The following is a 17,226-nucleotide window of genomic DNA, read 5'->3' on the forward strand; positions in this document are numbered from 1 at the left end:
ACAGGCCCTGCCAAAAAGTCCCTCCCCATCTTTCTTTTAAGGCCCCTTTAAGTACTGAAAGGCTGCAATAGTCTCCCTTGAGCCTTCTCTCATTGAGGCTGAACAACCCCAACTCTCAGCCTTTCCTCATAGCAGACATGTTCCATCCCTCTGATGGCCCTCCTCTGGTCTTGCTCTAACAGGTCCATGCCTTTCGTGTGCTGAGAACTCCAGAGCTGGACGCAGTACTTCAGATGGGGTCTCACCAGAGCAGAGCAGAAGTGCAGAATCACCCCTCTCAACCTGCTGGCCACACTTCTTGTGATGCATCCCAAAATATGGTTGGCTTCCTGGGCTGTGAGCACACACTGTTGGCTCCCACAGCAAACCTCAACATTCCTCCCTGCTGTGCTTTAGCTATGCTGATAGTCATTTAGTTGAGATCTGATTTCTGCATCACAGACAGTTTCTGCTCCATGAAAAAATCTCACCTGTGAATTAAATGCTAATTTCAGGATAGTCTCTTCAGAAGGATATGCCAAAGAAATGTTGAAAACACACACAAATATTGCCCAGAATCCTCACCTACTGCTCTGTTCATATTCTAAAGCAGTCTTACAGATTGGAGAAGCCAGGTTTCTTCTTATAACCCTGATCTGCCTTGATCTCCTGTGAAATCAGTCTATTCCTCATTCGTTCAAAAGAATATAGCAAATATAACATTGAATCCTGGCACGAGAGGATTTTCAATAACTCCTTTCTTATAATTTACTAATGTTATTGGAAATATATCAGCCTTATCAGTTGTACATCCTCAGAACTGTCTGTAATAGCTCCACAAAGACAAGTGAAACTTTCATGTAACCGGTCTGCTGCTGAAAGAATCCATATTTTGTAAGCAGTTAGATCAGTCCATTTTTAAGTTACCCTATATATAAGTAGAGGGAAGCCATCTAATGCTAGGGATGTATTTGCTTATTAAGGTACCTCTTTTTGGCAAAACCAGAGCATTTTTATCCCAAGTGAGCAATAAACTAAAGGGGGGGCGGGGCAGAAATGTAAAAGCCCCTCATTACAATATCATCAGCACATCATTATTCAAAGTGTAAACAAAATTACTAAACCATTAGTCAGCCACATAAACATTAGTACATTTCAGTTGTTCTGAAAAAGACTTGAATTTAACAGTAAGCCACAACTAAGACCAATTACAGAAGCTGATTTAGAGTTTAACAGTCTCATTTTCTTTTGCATTTTTTTTTTCAGAGGCAAACCTCCTCAATTTGGCCCATAAGGGAACAGTAGTCATGAAGCTAAAATTTTGCTTTTTTTTTTTTTACTAAGAAACAGGTCTTTAGGTATAATAGCATGGAATCTGTAATAAAAGTTTAACTTAAAAAAATGGAAAAGATACAATTTCACTGGTATTAGATTCACCACAATTCCTATTAACAAACTAAAAATGCTGCCAGATACTACTCAAAAGAAAATCAGTTCCAATTTAGAAAGGGATGTTAGTTTTACTTTTTTTGCATTTTTACACCCTTTCTGTGAGAAAACATTTTTTAAACACTGAAATTTAAATTAATCCACTATTACAGTCATTATATAGTACTCTACATTTAAATACATCAATATGAGGTTAAAATTCTAAGCATAACATTCTCTCCTATTAATGCTCCATCCTCGTCTTTATCATTGTCAAACAATAACTACAATAGTTTTAGAAAGCAGGTTTAACAGTTGTGCCTCTCAATTTGATTTTGCACAGTGCAATGTATGTGAATATGAATTTAAACATCACTATCCTAGTGCTGTTCTGTATAAGTAACAACTGAAAATTATATTCTACATATATCTATAAAGCTAGATCTATCTACCCACTAGTGGAAGTGCTATACTAGCACATCTCTACATTACAGCATCTGCTGAACTTTTGTGCTCCATTGTCCAGAATATTTTCTTATCAACTACTCTTTCATTGTATTTCAGTCCTACAAAAGAACTGTGGGTGACACCTGCATAACAAAACTCAAGGGAAATGTTATAAAGTATCAAAATTACTGTAGAGCTTAATTGCCATAATCACAAAAAATATTGTAATGACAAATTTTGAGCTTTGTAAGGCACACATTCATTAAGACAAACGTAGCTGGGAGCTCTTCATCCCCCAAGTATAATGATTCCACTCAAAGACAGTTCAGAGCTTTGTAAGTGCTATAGCAGCTTCTCATTCTCCCCAGGGAGAGCATAGGAAGACTACATTCAGAAAACTGAAGGACGCCACTGCAGGACCTTTCCCAGACTGTTTGAAAGCTGGACCCAGCTCTGACCAGCAGTTAGATTGCCTTAGCTAAAAGCGAGTTAATGGAACCAGACCCACCACCTCCTGGCATTAGTTGGACTGTTACAACCTTATCGTTGGGGACAAAGCCACTATGTAGCTGAGGAACTCACACAGAAGAGATTTTCTTAACATTAAGGTGAAAAGACCTAAAGATGTGACTGTGCACCTCCCTACCCAATAAATCTAACGAAAAACTCTACAATAACATTCAATGGCAACCCATTCAAATTAAGCTATGTGAGAACATTTGAGAAATTACTAACCTGGGGGTAGTAAGTAAATTTTTGCTTTCTACATTGCATATATATGGCGGGGGTGGGACCATAGGAACCCAGTGATGGCAAACAGCCACAGCAACTCAAGGGAAACATCTGGATCTCCAAATACAGGATTCCACACAGGTCACAAATGCCTTTCTCCACATGAAGTGGCAGTGCTGGTCAGTGGTGTGATGGTCAGACTAGGAGAAGTCTGGCTAGAAAGCAGCCTAGAGGAGAAGGACCTGAGAGTATTGGTTGACAGCCAACTGAACATGAGCCAGCAATGTGCCCAGGTGGCCAAGGCGGCCAATGGCATCTTGGCTTGTATCAGAAATGGTGTGACCAGCAGTTCCAGGGAGGTTATTCTCCCTCTGTACTTGGCACTGGTGAGACCACACCTTGAGTACTGTGTTCAGTTCTGGACCCCTCACCACAGGAAGGATGTTGAGGCTCTGGAGCGTGTCCAGAGAAGAGCAATGAAGCTGGTGAGGGGGCTGGAGAACAAGTCTTATGAGAAGCAGCTGAGAGAGCTGGGGTTGTTTAGCCTGGAGAAGAGGAGGCTGAGGGAAGACCTTATTACTCTCTACAACTAATTGAAAGGAGGTTGTGAGAGCTGGCCTCTCCTCCCAAGTGACAGGGGATAGGACAAGGGGGAATGGCCTCAAGCTTTGCCACGGGAGGTTCAGGCTGGACATCAGAAAAAAAATTTTCACGGAAAGGGTCATTGAGCACTGGAACAGGCTACCCAGGGAGGTGGTTGTGTCACCTTCCCTGGAGGTGTTTAAGGGATGGGCGGACGAGGTGCCGAGGGGCATGGTTTAGGGAGTGCTAGGAATGGTTGGACTCGATCACCCAGTGGGTCCCTTCCAACCTGGTGATTCTATGATTCTATGTTGGCAAAGTGTGCTCGCAGCCCAGGCGGCCAACCGTATCCTGGGCTGCATCAAAGGAAGCGTGGCCAGCAGGGTAAGGGAGGTGATTGTGCCCCTCTATTCCTCTCTTGTGTGACCTCATCTGGAATACTGTGTCCAGTTCTGGAATCCCCAACATAAGGATATGGACCTGTTGGAACGGTTCCAGAGGAGGGCTACAAAGATGATCAGCTGGAGCACCTCCCATACGAGAACAAGCTGAGAGAGTTGGGCTTGTTCAGCCTGGAGAAGAGAAGGCTCAGAGGAGATCTTATAGCAACCTTCCAGTATCTGAAGAGGCTACAAGAAAGCTGGGGAGGGGGTTTTACAAAGGCTTGTGGTGATAGGACGAGGGGCAATGGGCATAAACTGGAGAGGGGCAGATTTAGACTAGGCATAAGGAAGAATTTCTTCCCCATGAGGGTGGTGGGGCACTGGCACAGGTTGCCCAGGGAAGTTGTGGCTGCCCCATCCCTGGAGGTGTTCAAGGCCAGGCTGGATGGGGCCTTGGGCAGCCTGATCTAGTGGGAGGTGTCCGTGCCCATGGCAGAGGGTTTGCAACTGGATAAGCTTTAAACTCCTTCCAACCCGGGCCGTTCTGATTCTCTTCTTCCGGTCCGGGCCCGGCACCAGCTCCCCCCACTCCCTCACCCCTCCGACCGCCGTCGGGACCAGCCCGCGCGCGCCGCCGCCAATGGGCGGGAAGCCCCGCCCCCGCTGCGCGGGGGGTTGTGGGGCGGGTAGTCCCCCACCTTAGGGGTCGCGCCGCCAGGCGCAAGGGCGAGAACTACCGTTCCCAGCATCCCCCGCGGCCGCGCCCCGCCGCTGGCTGAGGAAGCACCTTCGTCAGGAGGGCCCGGTCACTCCGCCGCGGCCATGAGCTCGGCCAGGGAGTCCCACGGCCACCACAGCCTCAAGCGAGCGGCCACCCCCGATGTAAATGGGCCGCGGGGCACGGGGTGGCCGCGTTTGGGGTGGGGTGGGGCGGGGGCGGGGGCGGCGGCGGCGGAGAAGGAGGAGGAGGAGGAGGCGGAGGCGGTGGGGGGGTCGCGGCCTGCCGTGTGGTGGGGCCGCCGGCGCAGTGAGCGTGTGCTCCCGCAGGGCTCCAACAGCTGGGAGACGGCGGATCTGGGCAACGAGGAGCGCAAGCAGAAGTTCCTGCGGCTGATGGGCGCTGGCAAGGTGAGGCCGCCCCCCGCCCCCATCCCCTCGCGGGGCCGCGGCCCCTCTTCGCCGTGAGAGAAACCCCGCGAGGGTCGTCGCTGCAGGCCGCCCGCTCGGCAAAAGGCAGCACTCAGAAAAGTCTTGGCGTTGGGGCTCTCCTTGAAGGAGGATTTAGGTTTCAGCAGCGGCGTAATCGCTCTGACGTTGTTCAGGCTCCCACGTCCTTCTGCTTTCAGCCGAGCTCATAAAGTTACTCGTGCACGCCTTTGTTGCAAACTAATAAACCTGTGCGCTAGGGATATGAAATTCTCTGTCATCGGCAAAAAAAAATAATTCAAAAAAGGTAGCTGATAGACTGAACTTCAAGAAAGCTGGGGAGGGACTGTTCACAAAGGCTTGTAGAGATAGGACGAGGGGGTATGGCTATAAACTGGAAAGGGGCAGATTTAGGCTAGGCATAAGGAAGAACTTCTTCACTATGAGAGTGGTGGGGCACTGGCACAGGTTGCCCAGGGAAGTTGTGGCTGCCCCATCCCTGGAGGTGTTCAAGGCCAGGTTGGATGGGGCCTTGGGCAGCCTGATCTAGTGGGATGTCCCTGCCCAGGGCAGGGGGGTTGGAACTTGGTGATCTTTAAGGTCCCTTCCAACCCAAACTATTCTATGAAATATTTTTAAAAACAGAATGCACTAAACTGATATTTCTGCTGTGCTTTTTGCAAAAAAATTCTGCAGAACAATTAAAATGCTCTTTCAACGTACAAAATGTTGGTTTGGTGTTGCAGTTCTACTTAACTTCAAGAAAAATAATATCACTTGGACTAGCTTATTTTACTGAAATACAGGATTCTTGTAAGCTAAAATATTTTACTGTATTAAAGAAGTTACAAGTTAATACTTCCTACTGGATAGCAATACAATATCCTGTTAAAACGTCACACTATCACTAATCTTAACATCTGCTTGGATATTTAATGCTGCTTGCTAAGTAACACCAGTTCTTGCATATGGGGATACATTTGCTAATGAGCAGCTACCGAGGCAATATATTGATGAGCACTGCGAAAGTCTTACCTGATACAGTGAGCAGTTTAAAAGTGGGATCATAGTAAGATGCACGGGATGAACAATTGCGCAGTGCCAGTGAGAGGGCCCAAAGGCTAAATTGTCAGAACCTAAGTTCACACTTGTTTGGCATTGTGTAGTGTAGTTTTCATATCAGGTGGTCACCCTTCTTTGTTTAGCAGACATATTAGCGTGGCCTGCTTTCATCTTTGAAGTGGCAAGAAATTAAATGAAATAGAACCAGCTTTGGGATGTGAGGAGAGTTAAAAGTATCCAGTTGTTGGGGTTTCTTTTTCTGAAAATGCAATGAAACAAAGATGAAAAGTTCATTAACAGGCAGCAGTTGTTAGGTAGTAAAAGTTAACTGTCTTACAGCTGGTGGTCAGGGTATGACAGCAAACCTTTTCCATTCAAGATTTCCAGAATGTTGGCAGAGCTCTCAGTGAACCCTAAAGCTCCAAAACAAACTACCTTTTCTTTTAGAAAGAACATACTGGCCGCCTTGTTATTGGAGACCACAGATCAACTTCTCACTTCAGGACAGGTCAGTTTATCCAAAAGCTGATACCAAGTTGGAAATGGAAAAATTATTTGGGAACATCCCAGTACTTAGAACTTCAGAGATGTTGAAGGGAGGTGTTTCAGGTTTCATGGCTGAAGTTGGAGACTAGTCAAGCTGTGGAGCTGTAGAAACTTACAGTTTCACTTGTTAGATGACTGACAAACAGTTTTTCTGTTGCCTTCTGAAGTCGGGGTGCAGCAAAGTACTTCATGGTCAATTAACCTTGTGTACAAATGTCCTGGAAATTGGAGCCTTTAGGTCCTCGGTCTTATTTTGCTATCAAAATAAGAAGGTAAAAGTTTATTGCTGTTGGTACCTAGCAGTGTTCTGCTTCTTCCTTGCTGCCAGGTATGGATATCTAAACCTCTAAAGTTGTTGTCCATGGAAAAGAACAGGTTTGATTTCTGCCCCCACCCAATTACCTATTGAATAGAAAGATTATCTCTGCCTTAAAGCAACAGAGGTAGAAGCTGAAAAGATCTGCAAGGTCATCTTGGCAATTAGCAGTAATTTGATGTCAGATGACATATGGCCATGGTAACTTCTTATCACGCTTGCTCAGGTAGTAAGTCAAAAGCAAGCCGAGTTTGACTGTCTGAGAGAAGCTTTGCTAAAGCTGTATATAATAGCAACTGTCAGAGTTCCAGAAAACTTCTTTCCCTGATGTGCTCCACTAGTAATTTTTCAGTTGATGAGAAATTACCTATGGACTAAAACACCAAAAGTCCATAGCCTGAGGATTGGTTCCAGGTTCTGCTCTGAGCTTGCAGAGTGACTGAGAATCACTTCCTGACACTCGAATTTCCTAGAAAGGAGATGATGCTTCCCATAAGGACTCATAAGGAATCAGTACTGCTTTATTGTTAGCAAAAAGTTAAGATGGTGTTTTTTCACAAAAAATCAGAGCAGCTCTTTTCTTCACTTCTTTGTGTAACATACACTTATTGTTCTCTTATAATACAGCTCTGATCTCCAAATGAGAAACCATTAATTTAGGTTTTAATTTTACAGAGTTACAAATTAAAAACTAGAGCGTTGTAGGCCACTGAGGGAGAATTAGAGATTCCTACCTTTCACAAGAAGAGAGGATTCTTAAATATTTTGGACCATATTTTCCACCAGTAAAAACGATTATATTTTTTGCTTATTCAAAGAAATAACTAAAGCACATGGAGAAGTAGCTCATATAAATTAGTTTTTCTGCTAGTTTCCAAAGATGGAAAAATGTAGAGCTGTAGTAACCACTCCTGAGAATTTGGGATGCATTAAATAGTTTCAGATACAGCTCTATAAATGAGAGTGGTAGTATTGACCCATCTGCTGCTGCTGCTATATATTAATCATGGTTTAATTACAGTAATCACATTTTATGTAGTGCAGGTCAGAAACTGTCTCCTTGCTGTGACATGCTGTAGTATTCGCAAGAAGAACAGGGAAGACAGACTGGTTGCACTTAACCTTGTAAAGTAGAACATGTACTGCACATAGTACAACTCTGAATGCGTCAGGTCTTAGGAACTTACTGTCTCACCTTTGTAGCAAAGCAGTTTTGCTTGCATGCTTGATATGATTGCTTATAAATCTGATAATACTCAATCCTGTAGTTTAAGATGGCTGAATTTAAACTTTTTTCACATATATTGGTGATGAGCTTTGAAAATAATGACTTTGTGTAATTTGATGTCTTTGTTAATTTGAATGAACCATAACCAAAGTACACTGGACAATGCAGGGGAAGAAGACAAGAAAATGAATGAAGAACTGGAATCTCAGTACCAACAAAGCATGGACAGCACGATGTCTGGACGAAACCGGCGCCATTGTGGACTCGGTTTCAGTGAGGTAGCAAGTTGTTCATTTCCATAATGATTTGGCTTTCACTTCATTAAGACAGGGTGATACACGGTTTAAAAATCCCATCATCACAACTAGTGGCAAACTTCCTGCAGGCAGTTCACTCCTACTTGTGTACACTGTGGTAGCTATTTAGTTGTCTGGAAATTACTGATGCTTCTCATTGTTCTGTAAAGTGATATGACATGCTTCGTGCTCCATAGTAGTCAAGACTGAGTAGGACACAAAGTGACAAATATATTAAATCAGGGTGTTGCCAAGGAATACATAAGAAGGCAAGATAACTATCTGCATTGTCACTGAGAGCTAATTAATCTTGGCTCCATGTTATGTGAGACAAATACCTCTCTATGGTCCTGAAAAGTAAGTGGCTTATAGAGGGGGTCAGACAAAAGAAATTTGCTGTACGGAGTCCTCCAGTGAGCTGATCCCAGACTGGTCTTGCACTTGAAAGGAATTCCAAAGCAATAAGCAGGAAGAGAAGTGTGACAAAACCCAAGAGAACTAGGTTATTAGGAACATGTCTTAGTCTGCCAATTGAAAGGTGCAATAATTAATTTTTTGCTAACTTGTACTTCTAATTACTGCCTAAAACATAGCTGATGTTTCCAGAGCAAGTAAAACCACCTGCACAGCGCTGGATATTCTTGATATTACAGCCATGGAGGCTTTGGTCTTCAGGACCATGAACAAATTGCTATTTAGGGATTGTTCTAATTAGGAGTATCATTGCATTCCTCACGCTGTGGTGTGCTGTTTTCAGACATCAGTCATGAATGTGAATTCTTGATGGTCTAGCCATTAATTTCATTGTGTGTCACTCCATGACATGCACTCAATTGTCATTATGTGCCCTTTACACTAAATTTAAGGAATTACTAAACTGATGTGATCTGAAACTTTTCAAACTTATTTAATAGCGTCTTCAGGATTTCTGCTGTAACTACATAAGAACATGGCTGATGAAATCACATGGTTGGTATGGTTAACCACTTCAACAGCGTTGCATTCTCTCCATTAATTTGTATATTAAAGACCTGTGTTCACCAACGTAGCCCATCTCAGTACCATTGAGCAAAACATTCTCACTCAGAATTTTTAAAAGCTGGAGTTGCTAGGATGGAGTTGCTAGGAAATAATGTTATCTGTCTCATAATCTGAACTTTTAGTTTCAGGAGAGTGAAGAACAAGAAGAGGTAGGTGGACACTCCTCTGAAGAGAGTTCAGAGGACTCCGAAAGTGGCTCTGAGTCAGAGCAAGAGGAGTCTGCAGAGGAGACACAAGCTGCTGAAAAACATGATGAAGCTGAAGTTCCAGAAAACAAAAAAGAAGCTAAAAGTAACTATAAAATGATGTTTGTTAAAGCCAGTGGTTCATAACTGCAGATGTAACAGCTTTGTATTTGCAGTACAGTAAGCCTTATTGTTACAGTGCAAAGTGGAGGACTGCTACAGCACAAATCTTTGTATTATGATTTTAAAAAGACCCTGTTAGATGACAAAAAGTAGTGTTTGCTTTCTGTTGCCATGGATAACATTTTTATGGGCACAGTGATATTACTGGTTTTTGTAAAGTGTATAAAATAATGGATGGAGAAATAAATTCTTTTTGTTCCTGCCCAATCTCTATGATGTTATCTAAACTCTTCCCTTATTCTATGCCAGATAAGGAACTTCATGTTAGTGGTTTCTTTTGTTAGTATCCCAGTCTTGAATTTTTAACTATTAAGATTACATGTGAATTACTGGATGTTGCATTAGTTGTAAAATACCAATAGCAGCACTATTCTGTGATGTACTAGAGCTTTAAACAATGATTTTGTCTGTAGGCGCTAGTGTTGACAGGGCTAAGAGGAGAAATCACTCACTTTTGTGACCGTATTAATCACTGTATCCATCTGAAGTCCTACAGCAGTTGCATGGGAGAAGATACTTTAGAAACACATAATGCAACAAGAGGCTCTAATTGCTTCTTTGGCTTTATAATGTCAAGGATAAGCTGTAGTTCTATCTTTCAGTAGAAAAGAGTGATTTTTGAATTACTGGCTCATGGTTATAGCACTGAGCTGTTATTAAAAATAACTCCTCCCGAAGAAACCAGTTTACTTTGAAAGAGAAAATATACTTTGATAATGAAAAGAATATACAAATAATTTAGCTTTTTTAAATATAGAATACAGAGTTCAGTGTACAGAAGTACACAAGCCCTTCTTCCTTTTCTCCTCACACACAAATCACTTGGAGGTCTAAGTTATCACAAAAAGGTACCTCTCAAGTAAATTTGATAGGCTTAAAGAGGCAGGAGTTACAGTAACTCCTTCCAGCAAGAATTCAACACATGCATTCCTCAGCAAACTTATAGTTTGTGGTATTCAGAGATAATTAATAAAATGTCAGAACTTCACAGATTTAGTTTCCTTGCTAGGAGAACAGAACATCTGAGCCACACCTATAGTACAGCCTTATTCTGCCACAACAGCATTGCAAGAAGCACTTCAGACGCTCATGGAGAATCTTCCATTTCTGTATACAATTTATGACATGCAGACAACATTTGCGAGCCAGTTGGCTTACGTGAAAGCAGTGTGTAATATCATTGTATAGGTTTACTGAACGTAAATATCGCAGCATCAGTTATTGGGGGAGGACTTGGATTATGAAATAAATAAAATAATATGATTGTAAATAAAAACTGAGTGTAGATTTTGATTTATCTGTTTTACTGCACTTGCATTTAATACAAAATTATTTCAGAGTCAGTTTTAAGAACAACATTACAGCAGCTACTAATGGTCAGTGATTTGTACTTGATGGGTAAGCTGCAAGCTTCTAGTGCAGAGACAAAACTTAAAGTTGCTTGTACGTGGTTAAGAAAGAAAACCTCATCATGACAAGGATAAAAAATTAACTGAAACTATTCTGGTAACAGTTCTTGCCGGGGGGATCACAATACGACTACATTTCCCTAAAAGTATGACAAGTAATAGTGTGAACATCTGATGAGTTTTGGTGCAGCTCATTTCTAATGCTGATACAAGACTCATCAGCTCAAAACAGGATGAGTTCTACACAATCACGTCTGTAACATTTACAGATATTAAGAACCTGCAGATTCATCTATGAAGCCACCTGTCTACGAAGCTTTTCCATAAGTACTGAGAAAGGCTGATTTAGTTCAGTGTAGATTACAGAGTAAATGTTTTCATTCAGGAGTCAGTTCTAGCCACATTTGGTATAACGGCATCAGCAGTAGTGGCACAAATAGTACCAGAGTTTCAGCTCTCGTCAGAGACAGAACACGTGAAAAACAAAGGCTGATGTCTTGGCTGAGCCTGATCAGGCCTTTGCTTTCTCAGATTGGTACAGAAGGAGCTCCCAGAGATGACAGCAGAACACACAAGCAGACACTGAATCATAAAAAGGGCAACTGCATTTGTCTTGTCAAACAAGATTCGGCCACTGAAATTTCTCGACTCAAAGACTAGCTTATTTCCATCTCAATAGAACAGCAGAAGTCTGCCTGTACTCCTACATGTCTTAGGAAACAACTGATTGAAGTTAGATATGTCACAGAACAACCATCATAGCTGATAAAAGTTTCCATCTGTCTCTAAACCACACTGGAAATTGACCTGCACAGAGGCCAATGCATTACCAGCATTTGGGTTTGAGAGCGTAAAAACACTTGAAGAGGTCAAAAGCACCAGTGTGCCCATTCCCCTTCTATTTGCACTGGAATAGGGACCCCTCAAGACAAGGACCATCATAGACCCACTGCCCAGGAAGTCCTGCAGTCACAAAACAGGATGCTTCTAAAACAGGTAAAAAGGGATTCTCAACATTCTTCGATCTATAAGTTGCCCTGAAACTTCATGCAACTGCTTTACAGTTTACTCTCCCTTTCTTCCTGAAGAGGAGGCTGACAACTTGATTCCCGAAAGCACAATTTATAGGCCAGCTTCAAAGCTGTAGGTCCTTCTAAGGCTCCGGTTGGGGAATTCACATCAAAGACAATGTGCACATGTTCTGATGCCAGAGAGGACGGTTGGTAGAAATCTCTGTGGATTTGCTGCAGTCCCCAGAACAGGGGATTAAATTATGCACTGAAGCTGCCTCTGTAAACTGCAGGAGACAAAGAGAATAAGTGGCAGTGCAACATCTCATAATCAAAGCCTGGCACAGTTATTTGCATCAGTCTCTTGGAAGCTATCAGGGGATTAAGAGAAGGGACATGTGTCAAGGTACCCTCACTGAAGGGACAAAGTGGAAGTTGGTTTGGTTTGCTTTTAAGACTGGCACCTCAAGTGCACTTTTTCTGAAAAAAATATCTGAGTAGTACACAGGTGTACAGCATCACAATGGACAAATAAAAGTTTCCTTAGTATTTGAGCAGCGTTAAAGAACAAAATACTTCGTGATTTCATCTAATTTGATTTGGTTTTGATATGCAGGCGCAGAATGAGACCACAGTTTGTGCTATTATTTATCCAAACCCAGTACCATTTCTAGTGTCCATAGCTCAAGACAATCTGGTTGAGGGGGGTGGGAAGAGAAGAATGAAAAGTAACACCGTCCAGAAGAGGGGGTTTGTATCATCAGTCAAGAAATATGAGGGCTTATATAAAAAAAAATAAATTCCTTGCTTTGAGCATTCTCAGAGCTGCCCACGTTGACCTGCAGGGAAATTCTCTCAAACTGTTACTGTAAGTGTTCTCACCACAAATACATAAAGCTACATTAAAGACTGCAAAAAGGTTTGATAATATGAACTGGCTCCTTTTCACCCTCCTATTTATTGTTAAAGCTTTAAAACAAATGCAGGTTTTTTATTCTTCACTGGTTGGGGCTAAGCCTTCTCCTTCCCATTATATCCACTAAAAACAAGTAACTGTGATCTGTTAGTAAGGATGCAGTAACAATTTTTTTTTTTTTTTTTGTCAAAAAGACTTCTTAATGTAAAAAATTGATACTGGACACAGACAAAAGACTAGATCAAATTTACTCAGTACTCAACTGATGGAGTGACCACCCAGATCCCAAATAAAATATGTATAAAATCATTTGCCAAATAACTTTTAAACTGGATTCAGAGAAGACAACTGAGGAGCCCTCAGGCATACAAAAGGCTTTGAGAAAGCCAGAGGTCACAGCTACCCTCATGAGATGTTGTGCCCTCTTCCCTCTGAGTCTCTCATCCAGGTTAGTACTTGGAAAGTGAGCAGAGCAGCCAGTTGAAGTTCTCACCTCAGCAGCAGTCCCTCAGCTTTTGCTGATTCTATACTTTAGAATACGGAGGGCAGAGACTACAGCAGGACACATAACACTCAATCCTGCAATGGCACAGCATTACTGCTGGGAGAGAAGGCTCTATGCCAGCAGTTCCAACCTTTTCCACCCCTGGCTCTGGGGCAAGCCATTTCTACAGAGAAAAGGAGAATTTCACTCATACAACTCATTCTTAACTGCAATTTGCCTTAAAAGAGCAGAGCACAGCAGCTGCCAATAGAAAATTGTCTTGTTACCTAAACAGTACTTTAAAGTCATCACTGATTTTCTCCACCCACTGCCACCATTAACACTCTACTCACTTGTTTATCCCTTTTACAAGGTATTTTTTGTACTAGGACAATGAACTTGACACTCTCACTTGCCAGCCACCCCTGCTTCTTACCTCCCCCCTCTACAATTTAGGCCAAATTCCTTCACTAAAGCACTTTGCTTCTGTCCAAGTCCATGAATTCCAGTTCCTTCAACCTTTTTCACCACCTCTCTTTAAACCTCTAGGCTGTTCTCCACCCTCACCTTAATCTTCTCACTTAAGTCTTGTTTGCTGATACATCTCTGCCATTATTTCCTCCAAACTCACTACTCACCTTTGTGTTCTCAATCTATTCCTTCCTTTAGTGCTTCCTTATGCTATAGCTCCTTTCAAAAGGCTTCTTCTAGTGGCAAACAAGAAAACAGCATTGTCCTTCAAGCTTATAATACTATTTCATCAATAACTGCTCAAAAAATGCTAATTCCATCAGTGTTTTCTTTGGAGGACAGTTTACACTCTCTGTAAGGGAACCAGGAGAGCTGATAAGTAAATAAGAAGTAAACAGTGCATAAATGTGCACATATGCAATACTTTCTGGTTTTATTTACTTTTATAATTAGCACTCAAACTTATTCTGCCATGCCCCAGTAATTTCATGGTAGACTTCAGAATTTTACCTTCCTCTTAGGTTTACCTGTAGTTTAACATTCAAAGTATGGTTGTTGCACAGAACACCTCCACAGGCTTGTATTAAAAATGCTCTTTAAAATTCCAGAGCTTTGAACTAAAGAAATATCTCAAGAAGTTTTCATGGAAAGTTCATCTCCATTGGTTCAATTCAGCTACAGTTAGATGCACCTTTTCAAATAATGGGAAAAAAATGTAAAGAGGTCAGACCCAATCAATACAGCTGTTCAAACAGAATTTCAGGCACTGTGATGTGTGTATTTTTTGTGCTCTTTCTTTGTACTGCTCCACTATGAAGAAAGGTTGCTTTTGCTAGTAGAGCAATAAAAGTCTTAGCCTTTTGAATACAGCCAAATAACCAATGGGAATGTCTACTACTAGTGGAAAATACAGCAATCTTTCATGTTTTCCTTGTGCATGGCTTTGTTCTTTTTATAACTACACAACACACAGACACATACACGCACATGCACGCGGCACAAGCAAACACTTTAAAATACGTGAAGACAGACATAAATCAGAGGAGTAACATCAGATCATGCCTTCTATATTTTCTAAGTTTCAGCACTAAGCAAATCTGGTCTTTCCTTCATAGAACACCCGAAGTTAATTACTAAGACACATGGGAAACACGTGGGTTTACAGAGGGGAACAAACGCTGGTATAAAACCCATACGTGTATATTTGAAGATCTGGAAATCAGATGAGTAAATTGTGCAGATGGAAAAATAATGCTGTAAACAATATCAGAACATGTTGGGAGTGCCCCATGTTCTCGAAACACCTCTCTCCCTCCCTCCAAAGGTTACGGGGCACCGGAGATCACCCTGCCTGACCTTTAACTTTGCTTTTTTTAAACAGCACCACCCAAGTTTGTTAGTATCTTTCAGCAGCTTTTAGTTCCACACATAGCAACTTTCCAGAACAGAATCTCTCAATACAGTCACTTCCTGAAAAACCTTTCTATCTAGGGTTTTTTTCCTCAACTGTTCCAAAAGAGTCTGGATGCCTCTAACCACTCCTACTTTTCCAGTCCTTCAAAATAAATAGCTTTCTATAGATGAACAAAACCAAGGAACAAATCCAAGGAACAGGATTTCCTAACAGCCTAGCAATACCTACAAACTCAATGTAACAGTAGTGAAAATGGGGGGCGTGATGGTGTTACACAAGATCAAAAAGGTGAAAGCAGTGCTACTTACGAGGATCAGGCTGTAGTCTTATAAATTCAGCTGTGCAATAAAATTTTAATAACGTTAGTTGAAACTGAACACAGATGTATAAGGAAAGGCAGCCTGCGTAATTTTCACTTGGTATAACATTACAAATCACTAATTAGAAAACAGCACCTTCAAAAGATGAACTGTTACTGCTTTATAATGAATTTCTGTTTCTTTAAATTAGTCCCAAACACTTAAGCTGCTTATCAGGCAAAGGAAAAAAAAAAAGGTACTTTCTGATCAAAATGATATTGATCTGCAAGTAGACAATTTTTTTTCCTAGTCTTAGTATTAGAAAGTAGTGTGTAACAGCTATGAAACAGCATTTTGATTAAAAGAAACAGAACTGAAGAAGAAAATCAACCCAAACCAAACATTATATGCATATGAAAATTAGTCCTAATTATTTAAAACTTAAACACATCCTTGCAAAAAAACCAAAAAGGACGGTCACTGGAGAAGAACATTTCACATATTCCATAAGAAGTTTTGGAGAAAAAAACTGTCTTGATATTTTTTTCCAAATAAGGGATTAACTACAGACACAGGCCAAAATCTTTAGAAATACTAGTTTTGTTAAAAACCATAAAAGTATAACTATTTAGGCCAAAATCCTTGTCTTTCACGCACGCTTGAATGAGCAGATTCTGTGTGTGTGATCAAAGGAAAGAAAATTAACATCTCCCACAACCTGGAGAGCCAAAGGGCAGCAGACAGAATTCAGAGTCAGTGGCTGCTGCAGTTCAGGAACTCATGGGCTGTGCTCTTCATCCACCAATTATGGCCACATTCTCTTCCCTCCTGCATAACAAAGCTTCGGGAGAAAAAATGTGGTTCCACTGAACCAGAAACATGTGGTCAAAGGCTCCTTTGTGTGCCTGAGAAACAGGACGAGCACGTCAGAAGTGGCGCAGCTCTGCATTTCTGCTGCGTGCATCTCAAGGTCAAGTACTCACATTCTCAAATATTCACTCTCAAGTTCACAGAGTCAACACTAAGCTGCAAAAATACTTCTGTTTCTTTACATTTTGTTCTGCAGATTAATTTTTAGAAGAATTAAACGTTTCCACTGGTCTCCCTCAAACCAATGTCATTTGAGGGAAGTGTTAAAGTATAAAACACTGCTAGTGAGCTGCTATTGAAATCTGCTTTGCCAGCTGCCCACCAACCTCTCTTCGGTCAACATCCTATCCACACATCCTGCAGGTGTTACTATGTGATGCCTCCAGGTCTTCTGTTTGTTTGTTTTTAAACTAAAGTTACTTTTGATACTTTCTGTCACCAGAAACTAAAGGGCTAAGAATGTGTCAGACAAACATGCACCTATGAGATAGAAAGGACGGTATTGTAGTCATCGTGTTTAGGACCGCTAACCCTGAAAAATCTCTCTATTGAAGAGTAACGACAGATTTAATCAAATGCTAATACATATTTCTTAAAAAAACCCCAACCAACTAAAAATGAAGCTTTAGCATAGCGGGAACCTGATCCAAATTCTAATAACAGAAGTGCAAAAACTGGGGAAACGCCAATGGGACTTGAACCAAAGAAGAGCAAAATGTGATGACAGCACAAACAACTCCTGATTTTCAAGTACGTGGACACTGATACAACAGACAAGACCGAGGCAATCGGAGGCAGT

General features: G+C 41.6%; 1 protein-coding gene across 1 annotated transcript; it reads left to right on the top strand.

Moving 5' to 3' along the window:
- Positions 1–4,276: 4,276 nt before the first annotated feature.
- Positions 4,277–10,830, top strand: C5H11orf58 (chromosome 5 C11orf58 homolog). Its single transcript, XM_054068802.1, has 5 exons — positions 4,277–4,433; positions 4,599–4,679; positions 6,207–6,267; positions 8,018–8,127; positions 9,309–10,830. Exons 1-5 carry the CDS (start codon positions 4,374–4,376, stop codon positions 9,516–9,518), a joined length of 522 nt encoding a protein of 173 aa, XP_053924777.1. The 5' UTR covers positions 4,277–4,373; the 3' UTR covers positions 9,519–10,830.
- Positions 10,831–17,226: the final 6,396 nt, after the last annotated feature.

This window comes from Cuculus canorus, chromosome 5 (assembly GCF_017976375.1).
Source record: "Cuculus canorus isolate bCucCan1 chromosome 5, bCucCan1.pri, whole genome shotgun sequence".
NCBI classification, from domain to species: Eukaryota; Metazoa; Chordata; class Aves; order Cuculiformes; family Cuculidae; genus Cuculus; species Cuculus canorus.

Bases quoted from the DNA above. Each gene is read 5' to 3' on its own strand.
- C5H11orf58 (XM_054068802.1), top strand. From the start codon at position 4,374: ATGAGCTCGGCCAGGGAGTCCCACGGCCACCACAGCCTCAAGCGAGCG. The intron at 4,680-6,206 runs GTGAGGCCGCCC...CTTTTCTTTTAG, and splicing joins GGCTGATGGGCGCTGGCAAG to AAAGAACATACTGGCCGCCT. The intron at 8,128-9,308 runs GTAGCAAGTTGT...CTGAACTTTTAG, and splicing joins GTGGACTCGGTTTCAGTGAG to TTTCAGGAGAGTGAAGAACA.